This window comes from Myxocyprinus asiaticus, chromosome 43 (assembly GCF_019703515.2).
Source record: "Myxocyprinus asiaticus isolate MX2 ecotype Aquarium Trade chromosome 43, UBuf_Myxa_2, whole genome shotgun sequence".
Classification (NCBI taxonomy): domain Eukaryota; kingdom Metazoa; phylum Chordata; class Actinopteri; order Cypriniformes; family Catostomidae; genus Myxocyprinus; species Myxocyprinus asiaticus.
The window spans coordinates 26586701-26611263 of NC_059386.1; the positions used below are offsets into that span (position 1 = coordinate 26586701).

Here is a 24563-nt window from a genome sequence, read left to right on the forward strand (position 1 = left end):
TCAACTATGCAGATGCCCTACTGTGGATCCACTGAGCTAAATTTAGACATTCAGCACTTGTGGTTCTTTAAATCTTATGTTTTAAAGCTCATCATGGTGCTAAAATCTTAAAGGGATAGTTCACCCAAAAATGAAAGTTCTGCCATAATTTACTCTCAAGTTGTACCAAACCAGTATGACTTTCTTTCTTCCGAGGAACACAAAAGAAGATGTTAAGCAAAATTACAACCTCAGTCACCATTTATGTTCATTGTATGAAAAAGCTAATTTGATTTTGATGTAAAAAAAAGTCAGTCAGGGATGTGTGCTTTAAATTATAAATGGAATATTTCATTCTGCAATAGAGAGAGAGAGCATGACAGCGAAAGTGGGATTTCAAGAGATACGTACTCAAAGAGAGTGAGAGAAAACTCTCATACAATCCTTTGGGAGATGTGAGGATGATACGGTCACCCTCCTTTCTCAGGTCACTGTGTGGTTCTGCTGTGTGAGCTCGCAGGCATAGCAAGTAGATTAGAGATCAGCAGTGAGCTGCCAGGTATAATCAGTGGAGCAGAGACCTGTGGTGCTTCGATCAGTTGTAATGTTCCCCACTGGGCTTTACCATCATCAGGGAGATGGGTGAGGTCACTGGCCCATTCGTCAGCTTTAGGAAGTTCAGAAAAAGACTCTCAGTAATTGATCAGGAATCTCACCACCTCAGCTATAATAATTTAGGCCAGTGGCTCTGAACTGGTTTTGTTTCATGAATCACGTTGCAACCCAACACAGTAACAAAATTGTTTATCGTACAGAAGTAAACAAAATAACCTTAAAGGGATAGTTCACCCAAAAATTAAAATTCTCTCATCTTTTACTCACCCTCATGCCTTCCCAGATGTGTATGACTTTCTTTCTTCAGCAGAAGACAAACAAAGATTTTTAGAAGAATATCTCCACTCTTTCTGTCCATAGTATGCAAGTGAATGGTGACCAGACCAAGTGAATGGTGACCCATAGATCTCCACTTTCACTTTCAAAATGTGAAAGGGCTTAAATATTGATCTGTTTCTCACACACACTGGATTTCACCACTGTAGTCTTATGGATTACTTTTATGCTATCTTTATGTGCTTTTTGGAGCGTCAAAGTTTTGATCACCATTCACTTGCATTGTGAGGATCTACAGAGCTGAAATATTCTTCTAAAAATCTTTGTTAGTGTTCTGCAGAAGAAATACGTTTAAATGTATACAGGGTTGGGGAGAAACAGAATACATGTAATGGGAATATGTATTTAAAATACAAAATATAAGTAACTGTATTCCACTACAGTTACAATTGAAATCATTGGTAATTAGAATACAGTTACATTCAAAAAGTATTTTGATTACTGAAGAGATTACTTTGCATTTTATTGTCATTTGTTTCATTTAATATTTAGTCCTTTCAGATGGAAAACATTTATACATATAAATTATGTGATCCAAAGTGCATTTGAACAGCGGTGAAACACTTTCTTATGATGTGTTACATTCATACGAGCAGACAGAGAAGTAAGTTTGAAGTGAGTTTGGAGCAGAAGAAATAGAAATAAACCTTGTGTAAATTGTCAGCTTTACGGTAAGCTAAAATGCTATTTCTTGCCATTTTACATGCACGTTACCAGTCACGATCATATTTGTTTATCAAGAAAATTCACGTTGGATCATAATTTCTTTTTTTCTAATAAGACCTTTGATATTAGGGCAAAATTTTTGTATTGTTTTCCTGTAAAAATATCTAAAAATCCTTAAAACAAGATCAATTTGATTTAGAAACAACACTGCTTAAGATATTTAGGTTTTTCAGAGAATGTATTTTTAACATGTATTTTGTCTCACTGTACTGGCAGAGTTTTTATAGTCAAAACAAGTGAAAACTTCTACCAGTGCTGAAGAAGTAATCCAAAGTATTTAGAATACGTTACTGACCTTGAGAAATCTAACGATATACGTTACAAATTACATTTTACAGCATGTATTCTGTAATCTGTAGTGAAATACATTTTAAAAGTAACCCTCCCAATCCTGAATGTATAAATGACAGCAGAAGTGTAATTTACCAGCCTAACACATAAAACAAACACTGAACCAAATATTGTATTGTATGTTTAGTTGCATTATTTGCATTTTACTTTTAGAACAGACCTACCCATTTTTGTATCAATACCCAGTCTAGAGAACTGATTTAGATGACTAAGACCATTTTTGTACAAATGTTTGTACTGTATATGTGCAGCATTTCAATTATTGTTCTTTTGTTTGCAGTGCAACTCTCCTGGCATTCTTGGTGGAGTTGTTGAAAAGTTCAGTCGCCATGCAGGAACAGATGTTGGGTGGAAAAGGCTTCCTTGTTATTGGCTATCTGCTGGAGAAGGTGAGGCAGTCGGCCAGTGATTTTAACAATTATTAAAAGAGTATTTTATTATAATTTGTTTGGCTTTACAGGAACTGAAAGTGATGTGAGCCAGATTCAAACTTGCGCCACCCGGATGAATGTCGGACCATGTGCATTAACCACTTGGCCACATCTCTAAAAAATTAAGTGTCAAGACAATCTGAGCCATGGCCAAGCGGTTAGCATTGAGCTGCGGCACTCATTCAGGAGATGCTGGTTCAAATCCAGCCTTTATTGTGTCCCGATCAATTCTCATTACAATAATTTTCTGCCCCCTTTCTACTGTGTCTATCAAATTTGTTTGTGAAATTAGCTGTTCATATAATATTCTCTGATGTTCTTTTTTCACACTGTCTCACTCTCTTTCCATCAGTCCTCTCGAGTGCACATCACAAGGGCAGTTCTGGAACAGTTTTTGTCCTTTGCCAAGTATCTAGACGGTCTGACTCATGGAGCTCCTCTACTGAAGCAGCTCTGTGATCACGTTCTGTTCAACGCAGCCATCTGGATTCACACGCCGGCTAAGGTAAAATCGTCCCACACACTAAAAGTCAAAATAATTTGAAAATATGATCACAGATGAGGCATTTTGCTAGTAAAACTATGATTTCATTCTAATTTGACAAGGAATCCGTTTTTTTGTCCATAATAATGCACATTCTGAAGGTGAGTGTTTTTTTATATAACCTGCAGCAGTCCTCAATCCATCATAACATTAAGAAGATGAACAATCTATCAATGTACGAATCAAACTCACTCAGACTGCTGACTGTTTCTTTTCCACGCATCATTTTTTATTATATCCATGTATGTGGTTACAGACGAATCACATAGAACAGTGAAATCGCTCACAGAAACTTCTCTGTCTTGCCTGCACTCGACTCCATTATCTCAAAGGAGATGGATGATATGAGGTCCACCAACACCGTCTTCACTCCTATTGGTTGTCGCCCCCGATAGTCGCTCAACGTTTGCATAAAGTTAAACTTTTTTCAACTTTGTTGTGTCGCTCGCCACGGCCACATCTAGTTGCCAGAGGTTTGTTGTCGCTCGTGTCACCGGAAGTAGCCAGCTCTCATTGACAGTGAATGAGATGAGGTCGCTTTGTCGCTGGAAGTCGCTGCATGTGTGTACGGGGCTTGAGGAGTATGTAACCTCACTAAATAAAACAATAAAAGTGTCAAAATTCCAAGGAATACATTTGTCATTTATTTTTTGTTGTCACAACACTAAAAAGTACAATGGTGCTACCATGATGTACCTTGGTAGCACCGTAGGGTGTTCTGGGTGATACAATTGGGAAACAATATCTTGCATCTGAAGGTGTACATCAGATAAGCATTCGGTTGCTGTAAGAAATCTATTCGGCTTAGTGGTTGGTGTATGTGCTACGGATATGTTGAGCCTTTGAGCTAATGTGGGAAATGCAGGTTTGAATCCAGACTGCAGCATCTCCTGATCCCATTCCCCTTTTAAAATGAATTTCTTTGTGTATGCAATGCAGTTTTGTCAATATGTTGGATATGATATGGTACATAACATAGTACATGAATATGGTAATCTATCAGTACCATTATATCTAGTGCATAATATTGAAATACCATAGTATTACCATCTGATACCATCCCTGTACCATGGTACCACCATTGTACTTTTTGTAAAGGTAATGTTAATGCAGATTCAGCCCAAGCAGTACAATTATTATGCGTGTAAAATGTGTGTACTTGATGTTTGTCCAAAGTGTACATGCCTAGATATTTTTATCTATGAAGTTAATGGGGTGTGAAGTATGTATGTGTGTAATGTTTCACACAAAGGCACTTGAGGCACTAATTTAGAAAAAAAGTACCTCTGCAAAAGCTCAAGTCTCAATGATTGGATAATGACCTGAGAAACATGACTGCGGGAGAAACGGACGTCCGTTTTTGTTCCCTCACCAGTCCGTGCAGAAAAACGAGTCACCCTCAGCAACTTTAGCCCTTTATTATGGAGAGAAAGGATAAACATCCAGAGGGAAGATAAGAGAAAGAGAGAGGAAAAGGAGAGAAATAGGTCGAGAGAGAAATAAGATAAGGTATAGATCAAGTTTTTCCATATGAGGCAGATTTCACACTTTCAGTGCACTACCATAATATGAAGGAGGATGTTCTCTAAATGTTTATATAAAATCCTTAAATAAAACTTAAATCTTACCAAATCTTACTCAACTATTTTTGTTTTATGTTATATTTTTTAAAGGTCTTTGAGAAGTTGGCAAGAATTTTGGCTTGTGTAACACTCCGAATTAACTCAATCTCAGAAGTCAGCAGCATTGCGATTTATTTAATCAAAGCACACTAGGTTCAATTTATTTGCACATTTGCATAATTTAAAACATACACAGCTAAACTTGGGCCTGCTGTCACCATGAACAGAACAAGTGCAACTGAAGTCAAGTGATCAATGGCTATCTGACTTGTCTGTGCGACCCCTTCCCCGATATACTCACATACACTCCAATACGATAGCAACTATGTAGCTTAATGTATTAAATTATTCATTCAACTCTTTACATGGAAGAGGTCTTCATTTGCCAGCTTTATCTCTGACCTGCTTGCATCTGAAGCTGTAATTTGGTTAGGAGGCAAAAAGTCCCTGTGATATTGACCTAAATGAGCAGGCAGGGTCAACATGAGATTAAATACACTGATAAAACTTGGTTTCCACAGCAGCCTCATTAAGCCTGAGCCTAATTAGCATGTCCAAGTTGATCAGTGTAAGAAATGGCTGTGAATATGTGTGTGTATGCGAGCGTGTGTGTGTGAGTCCCACTGGGACAGCTTTAACAGAACCTCTTTTAATACTAAATAATCCATGTACACAAATGAATGTTGCCATTTGCGTCAAGACTCAACTTTTAAAAACATGCCTCGAGATCCCTGCATACTGTTTCATTCCCTTGTTCTTTGTCTAGATGTTTTTGAACGCAATAACGTGTATGTAAATACCCCCTAAGAAATGTGTCCGATTGGGGTCATGAAACCAGCCTAAAACTAGCCTAACTATACAGGGCTACCTTAAAGGAATATTCCGGGTTAAATACAAGCTCAATCGACAGCATTTGTAGCATAATGCTGATTACCACAAAAAATATTTTCAACTCGTCCCTCCTTTAAAAAAAAGCAAAAATCAAGGTTAGTTACAACGGAAGTGAATGGGGACAATTTTTGAAGGGCTTAAAGGCAGAATGTGAAGCTTATATTTTATAAAAGCACGTACATTAATTCTGTTAAAACTCATGTATTATTTGAGCTGTAAAGTTGTTTAAATATAAAAAATTTTACTGTTGTTTTAGGGTTTTAGGGTTTGTTTACATTACATCGTCATGGCAATAAAGTTGTAAAATTGGCTGTAACTTTACACAGAAATTTTATTTTATCACACTAAAATCATGTTAACAAGCATATCTTGTGGATAAGCTTTTAAAACTGAGTATTTTAACGTTTACAGATTGGTCCCATTCACGTCCATTGTAAGAGCCTCACTGGAACCCAAATTGGGTTAAGTTTGGAAGTAAAATTTGTGGTAATCAATATTATACCACAAATTCTGTCAATTGAGCTTAACTTGTATTGAACCCAGGTTATTCCTTTAAGGGAGATTTGTTGACTAGTCATTCAGATGACCCACCAGCTAGTTGATTTTGGAAATATAGTTGTAATTTGCACATCCCTAGTGACAAAGGTTTTGGGTTCAAACCCCACTTGAGAAAGACACTTAATCCCTTGCTGAAGGGTGATAGCTAAAAGTTTACTGTTGCTTCGCAAATGGCTTCTAATTCTAGTAGCCCACTATAAATAATGTTTCTGTTGTTTTTTGTTTTGTTTTTGCTTTTTCTATATTTCAGGTTCAACTGTCCCTGTACACCTACCTGTCGGCTGAATTCATTGGCACTGCCACCATCTACAGCACCATTCGTAGAGTGGGCACAGTCCTGCAGCTCATGCACACTCTCAAATACTACTACTGGGCCAGCAATCCACTAGAGAGTAGCGGTATTACCCCTAAAGGCCTGGGTGAGTACTGCACCTGCTTTACAATACAAACAACACATCAAATATTTACCTTGCAGAGTTTACCACCACACAGTCTTGCACCTTTTCCTAACTAGCTGTGACAATTCAGGTTTTGAGTGTCAGTTGCTTGATTTTTCTGTCCCCACTGAAAGTTAAATTCTGCTTGAAGTGACAGAAGTACACCCAATCAGAATTTGTCAATTGGCAATTTAGACCAAATTACATTTTACAACTGGTGGGACTTCCCATTGTAATGTGTCCAAAAACATTTTTTTTAGCGAAATGTCTTGATGTGTGATAGAGGTCGACCGAAAGTGGATTTTGCTGATACCATTTATTAATGTGGTGGAAAAGGCTGACAACCGATTAATCGGCCGATAGTTTTTTAAAATCAATGTATAGAATGATAACAAATTTCTTAGTCTTTCCTTACCATGATGGGCACAGACATTGAGGCTACAAGTGAATAATGAATAAAATCCCAAAAGCAATTTATTGTTCATCCAAAATGATAATAATAACCAGAAAAATTAAGATGTGGTGCATAACACAGGACTTCTATCTACATACAAGCCTGAAAAAAAACTGGGGACTTTTATTTTGAAACAGCTTAGAATTGAGTCTGTTACAATGCTCTAAATGTAAGTATTTAACAAATTAAGGTTTTTTTAGTCTATATATTCACCAGATGAAGAGTTTTGTATGTATATACAATATATATATTAGGACTGGGAAATGGCAAGTTCTTTGTGACCAAAGTATTAAGTAAATATATTTATGATTTAATTTTAATGTAATGTATTATGTACCATAAATAATCGTTATTAATCACAAATAACTGCGGCTAATTAGTTAATTAGTTAATATTTCACCAGATGAGGTTTAATGATGAGGACTATAAAAATGAGGTATAATAAATAAACTATCGGCATAGATTTTTGCCGATAACCGATAGTTCCAAAAAGCAACTATCTGCACTGATTAATCGGTAAAAATAAATATATCGGTCTATCTCTAATGTGACATGGTTGATTGTCATGAATAGTTAGGACAAAATCATATTAATTAAAAAACTAATTAAATTAAATATTCTGTATTATGTTTTCACATTGAAAGTGCCTTGTGTTGTAGTTGTGGTTGGAGTCATTGGCTTGTTAGATGGATAGGATAAAACGAAACAAAGAAAACGGCACAACACCTCAGTGAAAGTGAAATGATTTTGGGAATAGCTTTGCAGTTTAGAATCTCTCCGGCTGTTGAGTTTGCACTCAGTAGACGGTGTGTTGTGACAGAGGGTGGAGCTTGTGTCTACAAGCAGACGGCAAACAGTATTAAGCATGAAGGAACCTTGAAACACTGCCCACTCCATTTTATCCTCTGTCGCTGTCTATTTTGGTATCCAATGCGCTTTGTGTCTTAGACTTTTGTCTCGGTGCCTGAATGAAGCGAGAAAGAAAGGGGTAATATTATCTTAAATACAAAGCCTTTGAGAGATATGTTCAGCTGGCATACTCTTTACTGCTTTCTTTATCCGTTTTCCATTCTATATTGTGTTTTCTCTCAAGATTATTTTCTCTAGCTGTCTCACTTTTCCTTGCCTCTGTGTGTTTTCAATTCGCTCTGCGTTTCTCATTTTTCAGTCTCTTTCTCTTTTTTTCGCTTTCTCATACTTTTGCTATAGTTCTCTCTCTCTCGCTAGGGTTTCTCTTCAAGTCTTTATTCTTTCTTCTGGGTGTTCCAAATGTCACATGCAAAATATGTCAGTTGTTCCGTCACTATTATTCCTGCCTCCGCGTCTGAGACCGTCAATCCACGCATCTTATCACGTAGCTTGTTGAGCGTGTTACCGTGGAGACGTAGTGCGTGTGGAGGCTTCACGCTACTCTCCGCGGCATCCACGCACAACTCGCCACGCGCCCCACCGAGAGTGAGAACCACATTATAGCGACCATGAGGAGGTTACCCCATGTGGCTCTACCCTCCCTAGCAACCGGGCCAATTTGGTTGCTTTGGAGACCTGGCTGGAGTCACTCAGCACTGGATTCGAACTCGCGGCTCCAGGGGTGGTAGTCAGCGTCAATACTCGCTGAGCTACCCAGGCCCCAAGAAGGGAGCTTCTTAAGTTTTATTTCACAAGATCCCTGATCATTTTAGTCCAATATTAAAAGTTCAGAATTGATTGTTTTGTGATTCTTTCACAATATAATGCAGGCTTTGCAAAGAGGCTGATATTGAAGGATTTAGCAGTTAGCAGCTTAATGTGGGGATGAACATGTAATGAGATGAGGAAAACGTTGACCTGCTTCACTACATCACATGCACTTTTCTGTTACACTTTTGCCTTTCACAGAAATAGATGTGAATTTTTCATGGCAGCTTTGTAACGTCTGTGTGCTGTGTGTTTAATAAAAGATGAGGGGTGTGTGTGTGTATTTGAGAAAGATATTGTGAGACTGTAAAAGGGAGATGGAGTGAGAGATATAAAAATAGGTGCTTGTGTGGTTTGGAAATGGGGTTTGTGTGTTGTTCAGGGGCTTGTATTCCCTAAGCTGCATCTTAAGTGCTCTTTTTGTTTTCTTGTGTTGTGTGTCACTGTTGTGAATTTTGTTCAAAGGTATCTTAAGAAACCTGCAGCTTTTAGCTGCGGATTTCCCTTGTACCAGAAAAATTCAGGTTATAGTTTGTTCATTAATATCTGAGACGCACTAATAGAAAGCTTTGTGATATTCAGCTGTCAGTTTTGTGAACACTTAAAAAAGAAGCACATATTTTATGCTGGTGGGAATCTAAAAGAGACCTGGCGATATCGTATTTTATCAATATCAATGTCGTCATATGATAATATTGCAATTCTTTATTGTTAGTGTACTGAAATTCTGCGAGATATTTTAAACTCTTACTCATTTGTTCATCACTGGACTTCTGTGCATGGTTTTGCAAGTGCTGAACTTCCGGCTTTACTTCACCGTACAGCCATAGAGGTAGTATAGACTGAAGGCATGTCAGAGTACTAGGAAAAAAACGTGAGGGAATAGCATATGTCGATCAAGCGTGTTTATCATTACATTTAAAAGAGAACGTTTACAGACACAGTGATCGCTTGTTCTAAGTTTGCATTAGTGTTTGTTGACCTAATGACATAGTATGTTTTCGTCTTCTTACGAATCATATGAATGTGAAAAATATATTTAAAAATATTAATTTTTGATGCTTTGAAATGTACATTTTTCCCCTACCTCTAATATTTTATAACCTTTTTTATTTAGAATTTAAGCTAAACATTTAATTTCAACATTAGCATAAAAGTAGAATTACAAATCAATGTTGTACGAAGTATTTTGTTCATATTTGGTTAAATGGTGAACCATACCTAGGTTTTGCTTACAGATGGTCCACGGCCCTCTCAGAAGGAGATTATATCCCTGCGGGCATTTATGCTTCTCTTCCTTAAACAACTGATTCTCAAGGTGAGATGATACAAAGTCCTATTATACACATTGCTTTACCTTTTAATTTTTTCTTTAATTTAACATTGTATTTACTGTATTTTGGTATGTTGAATTTATTCTTTAATGAAACTGGGTTTGGATTTAGTACAAGTTCATCTCTATAGATAAACTTTGGGGCATAATGTCGATTACCACAGAAAATAATTTTGACTAAAAAAAAAGAATTGTGAAGCTTGTATTTTTGTTAAAACGGTTCTAGGTGAATAAAATTGGATATAACTTCAATATTGTAATTTTTTTTTTAAAACAGCAACGAGAGGCTAGTCAAATGGATTTTCTGTGTTAAATGACATAATAGCATATATTCTTTTAATAAAGCTTAACTTGTATTAAACCATTAACATTCCTTTATTAAAGAAATCTAACTAATTAGAGTAGTAGCCAGAGGAATTTGACTGGGGACTGATAGTTAATCTTTGTGTTTGATCTGAAAACATTAAAGGGATAGTTCACCCACAAATGAAAATGTTCTCATCATTTACTCATCCTCATGCCACCCAAGATGTGTGTGACTTTCTTCAGCAGAACACAAACGAAGATTTTTAGAAGAATATCTCAGCTCTGTTGGTCCATACAATGCAAGTGAATGGTGACCAGAGAAAGGCAGCATAAAAGTAATCCTTAAGACTCAAGTGGTTAAATCCATGTCTTCTGGCACGATATGATAAGTGTGGGTGAGAAACAGATAAATAATTAAGTCCTTTTTTACTATAAATCTCCACTTTCACTTTCACTTTCAAAATGTGAAAGAATGTGAAAGTGAAGATTTATAGTAAAAACTGACTTAAATATTGATCCTTTTTTACCACTCGATGAGGGTCACTCGATGATCATGCACTACACGGACGGGTTTAGCCATTGCGCACCCTATCTATGTTTACATCAGCATCACCCACAGAGCACGTTTGCATACGCCCTCCCGAGAACGTCGACGACACAATACCGTATAAAAGTAATAAAATTACTTTTATGAGACCTTATTGTGACTTTTGGAGCTTCAAAGGTCTGGTCACCATTCGCTTGTATTGTATGGACCTACAGTGCTGAGATATTCTTCTAAATATCTTTGTGTTCAGCAGAAGAAAGAAAGTCAAACACATCTGGAATGGCATGAGGGTGAGTAAATGATGAGATCTTATTTGGGGTTAACTACCCCTTAAATTATAACCGCCATAGGATATTGTGTATTTTCCTTGTACAATTTATGTATTTGACAGTAAGTATTGGAGTAGTACTGACTTGGTCTTAGAATGTGTGGCTTGAGAATAAATCGCATCCTCAATGCATATTTTGTAATTAGACATTTTAATAACACTTAAAAAACTCATAATAACACCTATGTCAACATTTTACATACACGTGTAACAACATATTACATTTCATTGCTACTTTGCCTTGTTATTTGCATCAACATGTTTTTCACAGTTGATTTTATTTGGCATGTTATTGCGATGAATTGGGCCATCTGAATAAAATTTTTACGTTTCCAAAGCAGTGGCAGTCAAAATAAACGTCTGCTTTGTTAAAATAACACAATTTATCCTAATTTTTCCTTGAAATTTGCAGAAATGTATTTGATTATTTGCATTTGTTTTGTTTAAAACATTAGAAAAGGCAATACACAGAGTGAGTTGCATAAGTGTGTGTGTGTGTGTGTGTGTGTGTGTGTGTTATATGGACTGTGTGTTATTTTAACTCTAGGCTGTTGTCATGTTTTGAGAAGCATGATGATGTTGCCAAGAAGCTCATTTCATTCATTTAGCTGCAGCCTTTTTATTTTTGTTCTATTATTTTCTGCCCTCTTTTAAAATTGTCTCGCTCTTGTGCAGCTATTAGTGTTATAAGAAACCTGTGAGAGAGACCCTAATTCAATAAAGCAATCAGGCTCTCTCATCAGCACAATGTAAAGCAGCTAACTGCAATATTAAATGTTTTCCACTTCATACAGAAACTTGACTGACATTTCTGTGAAAAATTCAATTTGTGCATTTTATTATCGTTGTTGTAGGAAGAAATTTATTTTTTGCAAATATGACTTTTTTTGTGTCTGAGCTTATGGGTGATTTTTATGTTTTCCAGGACCGAGGAGTGAAGGAAGACGAGCTTCAGAGCACATTAAACTACCTGTTAACCATGCATGAGGTAAATCTGATCAATACGCAGGCCAAAGGTCCTGTGGACTCATTTTCTTCTTCCTTTATTAAACAAGCCTTCTTTATGTTCTTTATGAAAAACAAGCTGCTTTAATCTGTACTGGGGTTTTTGGCTGACTAAAATGTTTACCTGAGGTGTCAGAAGTCCAGAAGTCTTTGAGTCCATCATGAAGGCTCTAGTGTTATCTTGAAAGATGCATTAATACTTTGATTGAGATGCATGAAATTGCAGTAATGCACCATCTGTGCCACTGTTTGTTTGAGAACATCAAATGAATCCTGAAGAACGCTAGTTAAATGCATTATACTGTATAACACCTAGACATTTAGGGGGTACCTGCTGGATCATAATAACACTATAAGAGTCGTTTCTGATGTGGTCCAATATCTGTTTGGTCATTTTCTCTCTCCTATAGGATGAAAACATCCATGACGTGCTTCAGCTCTTGGTTGCGCTCATGTCTGAGCACCCCGCCTCTATGATCCCTGCCTTCGACCAGAGGAACGGAATACGGTGAGCCCTCGGGGACAAACGGCGCAGCTCTTGCGTGGTCCGGTTACGTAACTGAAATAGATTTGGACTGTCAGGGCTGCTTCAATCAGATTTTCTCATGCCTCACAACCCATTGCAAGAGACCTGAGCGCTTGTTTGAATACATGCCCTCAGGGCATCTTTATGATATTATAATACACAATGATATTTCCTATTTAAATGTTCTCGTAGTCCCTTAAATGATATCTGTGCCTCTTAACCAAGGTGGTGCGCCATTCAGAATTAAATTGAATGCCTTTGAAATTTCAATTCAGTTCTTGAATGTTAAGGTAAATTTGAATTTAAGGAATCAGTTAAAATGGAATGATATTCAAAGAAATGTATACCTCTTTAGGTGTCGTTTTTAATAATGTATTTTGTTTTTCTGTATGACTTATATATAAACATTTTATCATGCTGTATGGGGTTTTTCTTGAAATATTATTTGTTATTAAAAATCATTGTTTGGAATGCCACCTTCAGAAATGCGTATTTAATATATAATTAAATATATTTAATACATTAACTTTCAGCTTATGGACTATGATGGAAAAAGGCATGCCCAACCCTGCTCTGAACAGGTTCTCATCTTAACTCATCTTAAGTACTGTTTCATTTCCTTTTCAGGGTCATCTATAAGCTGCTGGCCTCCAAAAGCGAGAGTATTCGAGTCCAGGCACTTAAAGTTCTTGGCTACTTTCTGAAACATCTGGGACACAAGTGAGTTTGTGTGATCATTCAGAACATATGAAGCTGTATTTGATGTGTTTCTAATTGCATAGACTTAAGTAGGCAAATAAACCTTTCAAAAGGGGAAGAGAGCACGTTTAGAGTCCAGCTTGCGTCATTTCCCATTTCCCCCCTTATCTCCTATTATTTCCTGTCCACTGTGGCAAAAAGTCCAAGAAATAAAATGTAAACAATTTAAAGGTGCAGTTACAGTCTTGCAACAGAAAAATTATAATATAATTTTTTTTATAATTATTACTTATTATTCATTTTAATTCTTTTGTTATTACAAATGATTAGGGAGTTTTAGTTTTGTTAGACACGTCCACTTACAGAGCACGTGACTACATGGGTGCAGGTCTGCATTAATGGACGGGCTTACCCGGGGGCCCGCGGCAGCAGGGGGGCCCCAAACTCCCGGTAATGTCCTGTCAATGTTTTCGGGAGGGCGTATGTAAATGCGTTCTGCGGGAGACGCTGATGTAAACGTAGAGAGGGTGCGCAACGGCTAAATCCGTCCGTGTAGCGCATGATCATCGAGTGGCCTAAAGAATCACGATTTGGCCCTAATGTGATTATGAAACTTTAAAAGGCTACAATTTGAATGAATAAACATAGCACTGCAGCTGGAAGCAGTGAAGCACAGACATTTCAAAATAAGTGTCCCTGGTGTATTTTGGGGCTTGTTTATTGTTAAAAGTCCTGCTTATGCCCCTTTTTTTCTTTGGTTATTAGTGGCAGTTTGGTTGCACAATAGTCTAACCTCTGTCTGGCCTGCCTTGTCACAGGAAGGAAAGACTGAGAAATGTTTTTAACACATTCAATAAATTGATTTTAAAAGCTATATTCGTAAGTCATTTAAAGTCATTTTATAGTCATTTTCACAGATCACACATTTAAGAAACTAAGCATTACAATTTTTAATAGGCAGACTAATCTTTTAATGCCTTTATTTCATCAAAATATTATCTTATCAGCAAAGTCCAATATCAGTCGAACTCTTATTCATATTTTTTTATATATTGGTACATTTTTACCAGTTTTAATATGATGTATATAACCTATATTTGGATACCCTGTTTTAATGAAATGCAGTGTTACAAGTTTTAAGGCATTGTTGAATGTGTGCCTCAGCCTGTTTACATAAAAGAATCTGTGATTCATGATTTATTTTGAAATTAATTGGACATGCGATATTAGTTTAAAAACTCTACAGCTCACCCTGTATGAACCTGTGTTGTATATGTTTTCTGCTTCTGTGCGTGTGTGTCTGAAAGGTGAATTAAATGTGCGTATTTGATTGGCTGTCTTTGTGCTGTCACATCCCCGGAAATGCTGTTGTCTTTGAGCGGCTGTAAGAGGGCCACTGACAGCTGTGTGTGTGTGTGTGTGTATATGATAAGGGGGTGTGTGCCCTTGAGGAGTGCAGTGTCAGTTCTAATCACGTCAGTCTGCCAGTAGCATGCATCTCCTCATTGTTCTTAATGCTTTGGAAGACTTTGGGGTAAAATTGAACCTGTGAGTGAGTTTATACCTGCCTTCACCTCGCCAAAGTCACTGCAAACAACATGACATGTGCCTCTAATCTCATTTCCCCCTGTGTGTGTGTGTGTGTGTGTGTGAAGGAGGAAGGTGGAGATCATGCACACCCACAGTCTCTTTACACTGCTTGGAGAGCGACTAATGATGCACACCAGCACTGTGACCATCACCACCTACAACACACTTTATGAGGTACAATATACACCTGTCTGCATTCTGGAGTATTTTTAGAAACAGTTTCCGTGAAGCCTGTATAGATAATGCATTATAAAATGATTCTTAATACATTAAAATGCATGAATAATGCCTTATAATAAACATTGTAATGCTTCTTTTGATACATAATTCTTGCCACAGTTATAAAAGCAATACACCACAAGTGGTCATGCATTTCAGTGATTTTACCATGGAAAGAGGTGTGTTAGGGCACAACACAAGGCGGAGTGCCTAAAACCCCCTTAACCATGGAAAATAATTGTAACTCACTCCTCTGTTCAATACATTTTTATAATTGTAATAGGGCTGTCAGTCGATTTAAATTCCTCCACCTAGTAACAGTTACTACAGGCTGCATAAAGTACAAAATAGCATAAAAAATGTCAAAAAAATAATGTCAGAAATTTCAATGAAGCAATGGGCCTAATCGAAGTGATTTTTGCCTACTGTTTCTGTAGATCTTAACAGAACAGGTTTGCACTCAGGTGGTGCACAAGCCTCACCCAGAACCCGATTCTACAGTGAAGATCCAGAACCCTAGTAAGTGTCCGTGGATACATTTCCAGCTGTGTTACCCATAGTCATTAGCGTTATTAGATTCAATGATCATTCTCTGTACATCCTTTCTCTTTCGTCCCCTTTCTCTTTGCTTATTTTTTCTCTCAGTGATTCTGAAGGTCGTGGCCACACTGCTGAAAAGCTCCTCCCCCAGCGCTGAGCTCATGGAGGTGCGACGCCTCTTCCTGTCCGACATGATCAAACTCTTTAGCAACAGCAGAGAGAACAGACGGTATGCTGTTTAAACAAACACACACGCAATGCACAAATATATATAGACATACACACTAACACGTCATGTATATGTATATATTTATATACAGTATGTGTGTATTTGTGTGTATTTACACTCACCGACCACTTCATTAGAAACACTTTTACACCTGCTTATTCATGCGATTATGTAATCAGCCAAATGTGTGGCAGCAGTGCAGTGCATAAAATCATGCAGATATGGGTCAGGAGCTTCAGTTAATGTTCACATCAACCATCAGAATGGGGAAAAAAAATTTGATCTCAACTGTGGCATGATTGTTGGTGCCAGATGAGCTGGTTTAAGTATTTTTGTAACTGCTGATCTCCTGGGAATTTCACACACTACAGTCTCCAGAGTTTAAGTTGTACGTGAAAATCCCAGAAGATCAGCAGTTACTGAAATACTTAAACCAGCCCATCAGGCACCAACAATCATGCCACAGTCGAAATCACTGAGATCAATTTTTTTATTTATTTTTTACCCATTCTGATGGTTGATGTGAACATAAACTGAAGCTCCTGACCCGTATCTGCATGATTATCTGCATACTACCTGTATATATCATTTTCACATCAAAACATTAACATTAACAAAAAACCCAAACATATTCAGCTACAGTGTCTATACCAAAAACTTATATTGTTTTTATATAAATCTAATTATAAATACAGTAAAGAGTACCTAACCCTACCCCTAAAAGAAAATGTTTTGCTCATTTAGAATTACAAAACAGCTGTATTTACTTTATATATTAACTTTTTTTCCAAATAAGGATTTTGCCAAATGTAAGTTTTTGCCAGATTTAGCTCCTATTATTGGGGACAAATTTACCTCCACACTATAGCGAAGTACGTACACCCTCGCACACAAACAAACCCAAATAATTATAGACATTCAGACACATACATTTTCACAAGCAAACTTATAAATATTCTCTCTTGCATACAAGCACTCACACAAAGAATCCAAACATATGGAGACATTAAAAATATTTTTACACACACACAGCTGTATGCAAACATCAGAAGCATTTTGCATCTCCCTCTCAGCTGGAAAGACATTCTGTCCTATTAAATAAATTAGTGTTATAATTAATGCATTGAAGAATAAAGAGATGAAATGGCATTCTATCCACATTCTTAACTGTTTTATGGGCTCCTGTGGAGGCTAAACCTAAACCTGTCTCCTGCTTGACTCAGATTAGCATAGTTTGCTCATTAGCAAGCTATAGTTAGCATTCTGCGCATTTGTGTAACCTAAACAAGCCCAATGCTCACCATGCACCGGGGCCCACTCCGTCAGCTGCTGCCATGGTTACAACTGCATACCAAAATCACAAGGCACATTTTAGCAGTGGTGAAGTGGGACTGCTTATTTCTGTATTCCATAACAAGCCCGGCATTCTGAAGTGAGCAGACGTGTTTGGAATCTTGAAAGAGAGCTGACATGATTGGATGAGTATTTCCAGCAATCATAAACAGTTGCCTTCTTAACGTTTTGTGTACCTTGTTTGTTTTTATGTGGCTCTGATGTGTTTAGCATATGCTAACAAGAAGATTCTCAAAAGCTTAGGCTTTGATTTAGTTCTGATCACAAATGTATGTAATAACAACCTAAAAAGACATCTACTGTATGAATATTCCACATGTAGGTTTTAACTTGAGACACTGGACAATCATTAAGCATTAAATAAGCCACAAACATCAGCCAAAAACAACAACTACTTTAGCCAAAATTTGCAGTATACCCAGTGTGCCGGGTATTGTATGCCACAATACCATGCACCCAACTTGACCTTCCATTTCCATTGTAAAATGAAACGGAATAAAAATCCACCACAATTTGTAATATTTTTTTCATGAGACTGGACTGTCTAGATTAAAGACAAGATTGGATTCAAAAAATGATAAATAACTTTATTTCCAAGATAAGTGGATGCCACTTGCGGAATCAAGGCCATCGTCAGTGGGCACACAACCTGAAATGTTACCCCGGGCCCACTGCTGAATCTATGGGGCTGCCCACCCTTATAATTTTGTCCCAAGCCCGATAAATTCAAGCAATGGCCCTTGCATAATTAACTGAGTGCATGTGTCAACAATGTACTGTAGCGTACTTCTGTTTGAAATTCTATTTTGTCATAATGCATACTGTTTTACATTCTATTTTTTTTTTTTTATTTAATATTAGGCTGTAATTAGTGTATACCTCATGCTCAGTATGCATTAAGCAGTATGTTCCAATTGAGGCTTAGCCTCAATTAACAAATTCCTTGAGTGAATAATTGGGTTATTCCATCCAAAATGACACCATTGTGTCGTAATATGTGTAGGTGTCTGCTGCAGTGTTCAGTGTGGCAGGACTGGATGTTCTCTCTGGGCTACATTAACCCAAAGAACCAGGAGGAGCAGAAGATCACCGAAATGGTCTACAACATTTTCCGCATCCTGCTGTACCACGCCATTAAGTATGAGTGGGGAGGCTGGCGCGTGTGGGTAGACACTCTCTCCATCGCCCACTCCAAGGTTAGTGCAAGTCAATATGCTGCTCTTAGCCCTTTACTTGGTATATTTTGTTTCCTAATGTCAGTTTTAATGGTTTTAATACACTTCTTATTTCTAAGTATAAGTGAAAGGTGGCAGTGTTCGCAGTAATAGCATCTAATTTTAATTCAACACGGATCTTGAGTAAAGTATATTAATAATAGAATAGAATCCGTCTAATGGCATATATGAAAAGGTAAAAAAATATGCTATGCTATCAAAGTACAGTGGGGTATTTAAAACCTTATTGAAAATATGTGATTCAAAATCCTATTTAAACCCAGAAATAAAGTTTTAAGAATTTTTTTTAAAAACAGGGAGTTGTTATGGTGTAAAAATTAAAATGAAATATTTAAGATTCTGCATTATTTCTTGGTCATTAATCAAAGGTAACCAAGTAACATTGACCATCTTAACCACTTTATACAAAATATCTGATTTCTGTACTTCCATTGAAGCACACAATATGCTCTTTGCAATGTTCTCAAATCATGCTGGGAGAACATGGATCATCAGGTTTTACACAACTTGTACATGCCAGCTAAACCCTAAAGCAATAGAGGGGCATACCAAATACCAAGAAATTCAGAAATTTATGTTAATTTTTCAATTCATTTTTTTACGCAAATCGTTATGCTAAATATATATATAAATTATCATACAAGTGGTTCACTTGTGGTCTCAGACTTTTGGAGCTCACTGTAGACTAAATGTCTCAAAACATGACTTTGACCTCTTAAGGTGACCTACGAGGCACACAAGGAGTACCTCGCAAAGATGTACGAGGAATACCAACGACAGGAAGAGGAGAACATAAAGAAAGGAAAGAAAGGTTCCGTCAGCACCATCTCCGGCCTATCCGCCCAACCTGCCACTGTCAACGGAAACCTGGAGATCCGCGAGATTGACGACACATCTCAGACTCAAACGCCAGAGAGCGAGGTGGACTACGGAGAGAATGCAGACTCCCGAATCCTGCTGGCCGAGGCCAAAGTCCCTGAAGGAGAAGTCGAGAGGTCAGCAGCAGGGGTTCGGGTGGAAGTCCACGACTTGCTTGTGGATATCAAAGCGGAGAAGGTTGAGGCTACTGAGGTCAAGTTGGACGATCTGGATCTGTCCCCGGAGGTTCTGGGAGGAGGAGGAGGCGGCATGGAGAACGGACCCCTGGTGGAGGTCGACTCCCTTTTAGACAGCGCCTACTGTGCAGCAGTTCACAAGCTCAACGGGAGCCTCGTCCCCAAGGATGAAGAAAGTGTCATAGGTCTTACTGAAGATGATGGGAATCTAGGCCCTCTGATCACACTTGCAGATGAGAAGGATAGCGTTCCCAGCAACAATGGCTTCTTGTTCCCCAAGGTGGATGAGAAGCTGCTACCCTCATTGGCAACAACGGAGCCCCTAGTGCTGCCCAGCCCGGAACAACCCCCATGTCTGACCACTCCACACATCTCGAGCGCTAGTGACGACCTTAGCCTTTTGGCCCACATGACCTCTTGTGGTTCAGACTTGGTACAGACCCCAAGAGGCCTCCCAGAGGATGATGGGTTTAAGCTACAGAGCTCCCTGGCAGACATCAGCACATTGGCTGAGGCTGAGGCCCAGGCTGCAGCCAGGACAGCAGAGTGCTTGGAGCAAGAGTTAGGGGACACCCGGCCAGGGAAGAGTGGAGTGGATGCCGCCAGTACTACTTCAGACACGGAGAGGTCTGATGATGGAAAGGACAAAGAGATGAAGAAAATTCAGACAACAGCTACCACACAGGTGCAACTCATTTATTCTCTTTGATTTGATTTATCAATTTTGCATATCATTATGTCCACAAATGATAGCTCTTTAAATATTAAAGGGATAGTTCACACAAAAATGAAAATTCTGTCATCATTTACTCACTTTTAGATGTTTCAAACCCGTAAGACTTTCTTTCCTCTATGGAAAACAAATGGAGATTTGTATAAACAAAGTATACTTCTGTTTTCCACATGCCGGTACGTCTGGCTCACAGTGCGCGAGACGCAAATTTCATCATGAGCACAGTATGCACGGAAACAGCATATCTTTTTATGTCCATATGCAGCCAAGTTTTTCAAGACACGTTGACAGTCCGCATCTTTGCACGTTGTCGTCGCATAGGCCTGCTGTTGACTGTGCTAAAAGAGTATCACAAAGCAGTCGTAGCGTGAACACATCAGTATGGGCTCATGGTCAAATGACTATACCCTAAAAATCGAAGCGATTATCAGTGCGCGAGATGGAATGGCACATGGAAAAGCGAAGTACAGCCTAGCCTTTAGGCATAATGTACAGGCTGCTCTTTTCCTTAAAACAAAAGCAAATTGGACTCATACACTATATTCCAGTTCTTCTGAAGTCATGCAATAGCTTTGCGTGAAGAACATACCAAAATTTAAATCATTATTTGCTTAAATAATGATTACTACCACTTTGCCGTAGCTCTGAAATCTTATTCGCATATTTAAACTGCCACGCCGTGCTGAACTATGACACATGCAAGAGCCAATGTTGTTTGGCATCACTAACTTCAAACCTTGTGTGATGAGTCTTGACGCGTCATATTTGTATGTATGCAAATTATATTTGAGAGCTGCGAAGATTTTACACAAATAACATTCTAGCCAGCATCTTTTGTGCTCCGCTGAAGAAAAAAGTTAATGGGTTTCGAAATGACATGGGCTGGGTGAACATACCCTTTAAGTCAATTTACAAACAAAATGATCTCAACCACACAATCCGGTTTAGAACCAGAAAGAATTAATGAACAAATTGATGTTAAAGTGAACAAACAAACAATCAATCAGATTCATGAATGAATGGGTGTTCTCCTGCAGGCTCTTCATGGCCGTATGTCGGGTCAGATGGAGAGGGACCTCCGTGTGGATCTGGGATTCCGAGGCATGCCAATGACAGAGGAACAACGGCGGCAGTTCAGCCCCGGCCCTCGCACCACCATGTTCCGGATCCCAGAATTCAAGTGGTCCCCCATGCACCAGCGCCTTCTCACTGACCTGCTGTTCGCCCTGGAGAGTGATGTACACATGTGGAGGAGGTATGGGAATTTATAGTCTCACATTGCCAGACTTTGACTGTGGACATAAATGTGGTCTGCTTTGCAGCATATTCTGGCCATTTTCTGCATTTTGACAGAAAGAGGCCATCTGACTGACATATTAAACAACCAACCACAGATTTTTGTTTTTATGTGCTGTTCAGAGGTGGAGGGTAATCTGAAAAAGTTGATAGCACATTAATAGACCAGTATGAAATAACTCATTTGAATACAGTAATTGCACTGCAGTTTCTGTTTGCAGTGAACTATAAGGAAATAAATAAGCAGAGACTGTTTAGACATTGTGATCAGAATATCTGTCGGTCCAAAAAGTGAAAGTACAAATTATTTCACAGAAAACAATATACAATTCTGCTTGTGGATATCTAGTTTACTTGCTACTGAAAGCCTCATTCAAAACTTGTTATTTATAAAGATTTGATGGCACTAACCTGGCAAACTTTGGCTAATCCAATTGTTTACAGAGACTGACTTGTGCACCTTGACTCCCTCAAAGTTGCTTTCAGTCAGCCAATCAGATGAGAGCTTGCCAGATCAACAAAGTGCTTGCCATTTTTGAGTACAATATGCATCAGACAGTCAGTGGGTGGTTCATGTTCTAGGCTGAGACAAGAGTATTTGTTACCTTTGGATAGACACTTAAAATGGTTGTACCACTCATTAAAGTCAAATTAAAATCATGTGCCTTTATCCAATTTTACAACTCATTTTTGTCGTACTTGACAGACTTGTTTTGTTTTTCAGTGATACACTGAATTCCTGTTTCCCTTTGTTCTCTCTTTTTCTCAGCCACTCTACGAAATCTGTCATGGACTTCGTGAACAGTAATGAGAACATTATATTTGTCCACAACACCATCCACCTAATTTCTCAGATGGTTGATAACATTATCATTGCTTGTGGTGGGATCCTGCCGCTGCTCTCTGCTGCCACCTCTCCATCTGTAAGTGGCACATGAGCACCCCCTAGTGCCTATGCACATCAGTACAATATCTTTGAAATATTAAAAGCACTTTATAGTGGTTGATTTTACTTTCAGTGGTTTGAAAGGAGATGTTGTAATGTGAACTAACTTCTAAATGTAGGTGATCTCGGTTCAAACTTAGTCAGAAGGGTTAGAAAATGTTCCCATTGTAGATTCTTAAATATAATCAGAGGTAATATATGGTGGTGACAATTCATATCTAAACATTTACACTTACAGTGAAATTTATGAACAGTAAGATGAATGACACATGCTCATCTCAAGGAGAAGCGTGCTTACTCCAAATTAGTATTTTTTGTCCCTGAGTGTTAAAGATTGCAGACTGGATCCCTGGTCAGTGTTCTCACCCTGAGATACACCTTAAATTGAGCATAAGCCCTGCTTTAGCCGTTTCTTTCTCCTATTGTTTAGTGTCTAACTCACAGCCTAACCTCAATTATTTCTGCTAAATATTCATATAACTTTATCTTAAATCTCTATTTACTGACTGTTATTTTGTAACCAACATTTTGGGTTTTTTATGTTTTCTATATTTCCTCCTAATACCTTTCTTTCCCTCTTTATCTTCCCTCTAATTCTCTCTGGGTGTTTTTATTTTTTTATTTGTCTTTTGCATGCGCAGAGTTCTAAGGTTAGCGCAAACCCTGTAAGTTCCACTTTATTTATTCTTCTCTAACATTCACTGTCTTGTTTGTTTGTTTAATGCTGTATTATGATATTACTGATATCGCTGTCTTAAGATTAGACTGCATTGCCCATTTCAAATCAATGCCATCATTCCTGCTTTATTCAATCTCATATTCTGTCTTCTATGATTTGATTTGAATAACAGTTGTATTTCAATTGTGTGCAAAGTCTGAGGATTGCCATCACCATTGATCTGATTAAAAATCAAACATGATAAGAATAGATATAAAGCTTATTTCACCTCCAAATATGTTTGTGTTTCATCCTTATAGTGTGTTATCCATGACAAACGTACACACACAGACACAGATACTGATATTACATTGCATTAAATAAATTAACATGCACCGTGCTGCTATGCTGAGCCCCCTGGCTCTATTGGTCAATTAATAAGGGTGTTTTTTTAAATATCAACCTCATTTGTTCCCCTCTGTGTTGGTCATGAAGACACGTGGGGGCTCTTGCTTACAGAAAGGGGCAAAAGGCAGTGAAGTTAATAGCATGCCAGGAAGCTCTGGCACTGGGGCAGAGGTGGGGCAGAGCTGTCACACCTATAAATACCCACAATGCACTGCTCTGTGACCCCCTAGCCACCACTGTTTTGTCGGCTAGCAACAAGCATGTTCCCAGTTTACACCAATTACGTTATATTCAGCACTCAACTGTAGTCCGTTATGGAATAAGGTGGTTTTCTTGGCTGTCACTATGCTTCTAGTTTTTTAAAGGGATAATTCACCCAGAAATGAAAATTATGTCATCATTTACTCACCCTCATGTTGTCCCAACCCCGAATGACTTTCGTTCTTCTGTGGAACTCAAAAAGAGATGTTCATTTTGGTTGAACTATCCCTTTAAGATTGATCACAACCTAAATAAAAAACGTTTCTATTTCTTCCACATATTCTGGTAGTTAAATTATTCTTCAAAAGAGAGGAAGGGACTTTCTAAAGAGTTTAAAAGCATACAGTATTTGCCTCTGTTTAAAGAGTCCTACATTTCTTTAAAACATCACAGTGGGAGCTCTCTCTAAAAATCTGTGAAATTTAAGCTTTTTCTTTTGATATACCATTGAGTTCTGTAGAACTTTTGATATTGATGCGGCAAAATTTTGTTAAAGATTCCTTGATGACCACTGTACAAAGTTTATTCCTCTAGGCTGGGCACAGTACCTTCTGTGAGGAGAATTTGCTGTGTGTGTGTTTTTCACAGTATCCTTCCATGTCACAGATTGTTAAATGTGTTTGAGAGAGGCATGCTTCTTTTATCTATATATTTATGAAGTTGGCCTGGCATTAT

At 38.0% G+C, this 24563-nt stretch overlaps 1 protein-coding gene and 1 long non-coding RNA gene across 15 annotated transcripts in view; one reads left to right on the plus strand and one right to left on the minus strand.

The window, feature by feature from the left end:
* LOC127433534 (neurobeachin-like) overlaps positions 1–24563 on the plus strand; it is a 168147-nt gene that overhangs the window by 111386 nt on the left and 32198 nt on the right. For 9 of the 13 annotated variants that reach the window (XM_051685528.1, XM_051685529.1, XM_051685531.1 and 6 more), the window contains exons 11-25: positions 2288–2396; positions 2791–2943; positions 6304–6472; positions 9860–9939; positions 12061–12123; positions 12551–12648; positions 13294–13386; positions 15021–15129; positions 15612–15693; positions 15820–15943; positions 18300–18492; positions 19252–20271; positions 21357–21574; positions 22385–22538; positions 23203–23226. In XM_051685528.1, coding sequence (XP_051541488.1) covers positions 2288–2396; positions 2791–2943; positions 6304–6472; positions 9860–9939; positions 12061–12123; positions 12551–12648; positions 13294–13386; positions 15021–15129; positions 15612–15693; positions 15820–15943; positions 18300–18492; positions 19252–20271; positions 21357–21574; positions 22385–22538; positions 23203–23226 — 2689 coding nt within the window. The remainder of the gene's footprint in view (positions 1–2287; positions 2397–2790; positions 2944–6303; positions 6473–9859; positions 9940–12060; positions 12124–12550; positions 12649–13293; positions 13387–15020; positions 15130–15611; positions 15694–15819; positions 15944–18299; positions 18493–19251; positions 20272–21356; positions 21575–22384; positions 22539–23202; positions 23227–24563) is intronic. The other 4 variants (XM_051685533.1, XM_051685540.1, XM_051685542.1 and 1 more) reach the window with 1 other exon arrangement.
* Positions 3157–15739, minus strand: LOC127433537 (uncharacterized). 2 transcript variants are annotated; one of them, XR_007895900.1, is made up of 4 exons: positions 15601–15739; positions 6328–6488; positions 4305–4396; positions 3157–3576 (listed from the first exon to the last, which is right to left on the minus strand). It is a non-coding gene; the product is annotated as an uncharacterized LOC127433537 (long non-coding RNA). The 2 variants fall into 2 exon arrangements; XR_007895899.1 differs by having other exon boundaries at positions 4267–4396.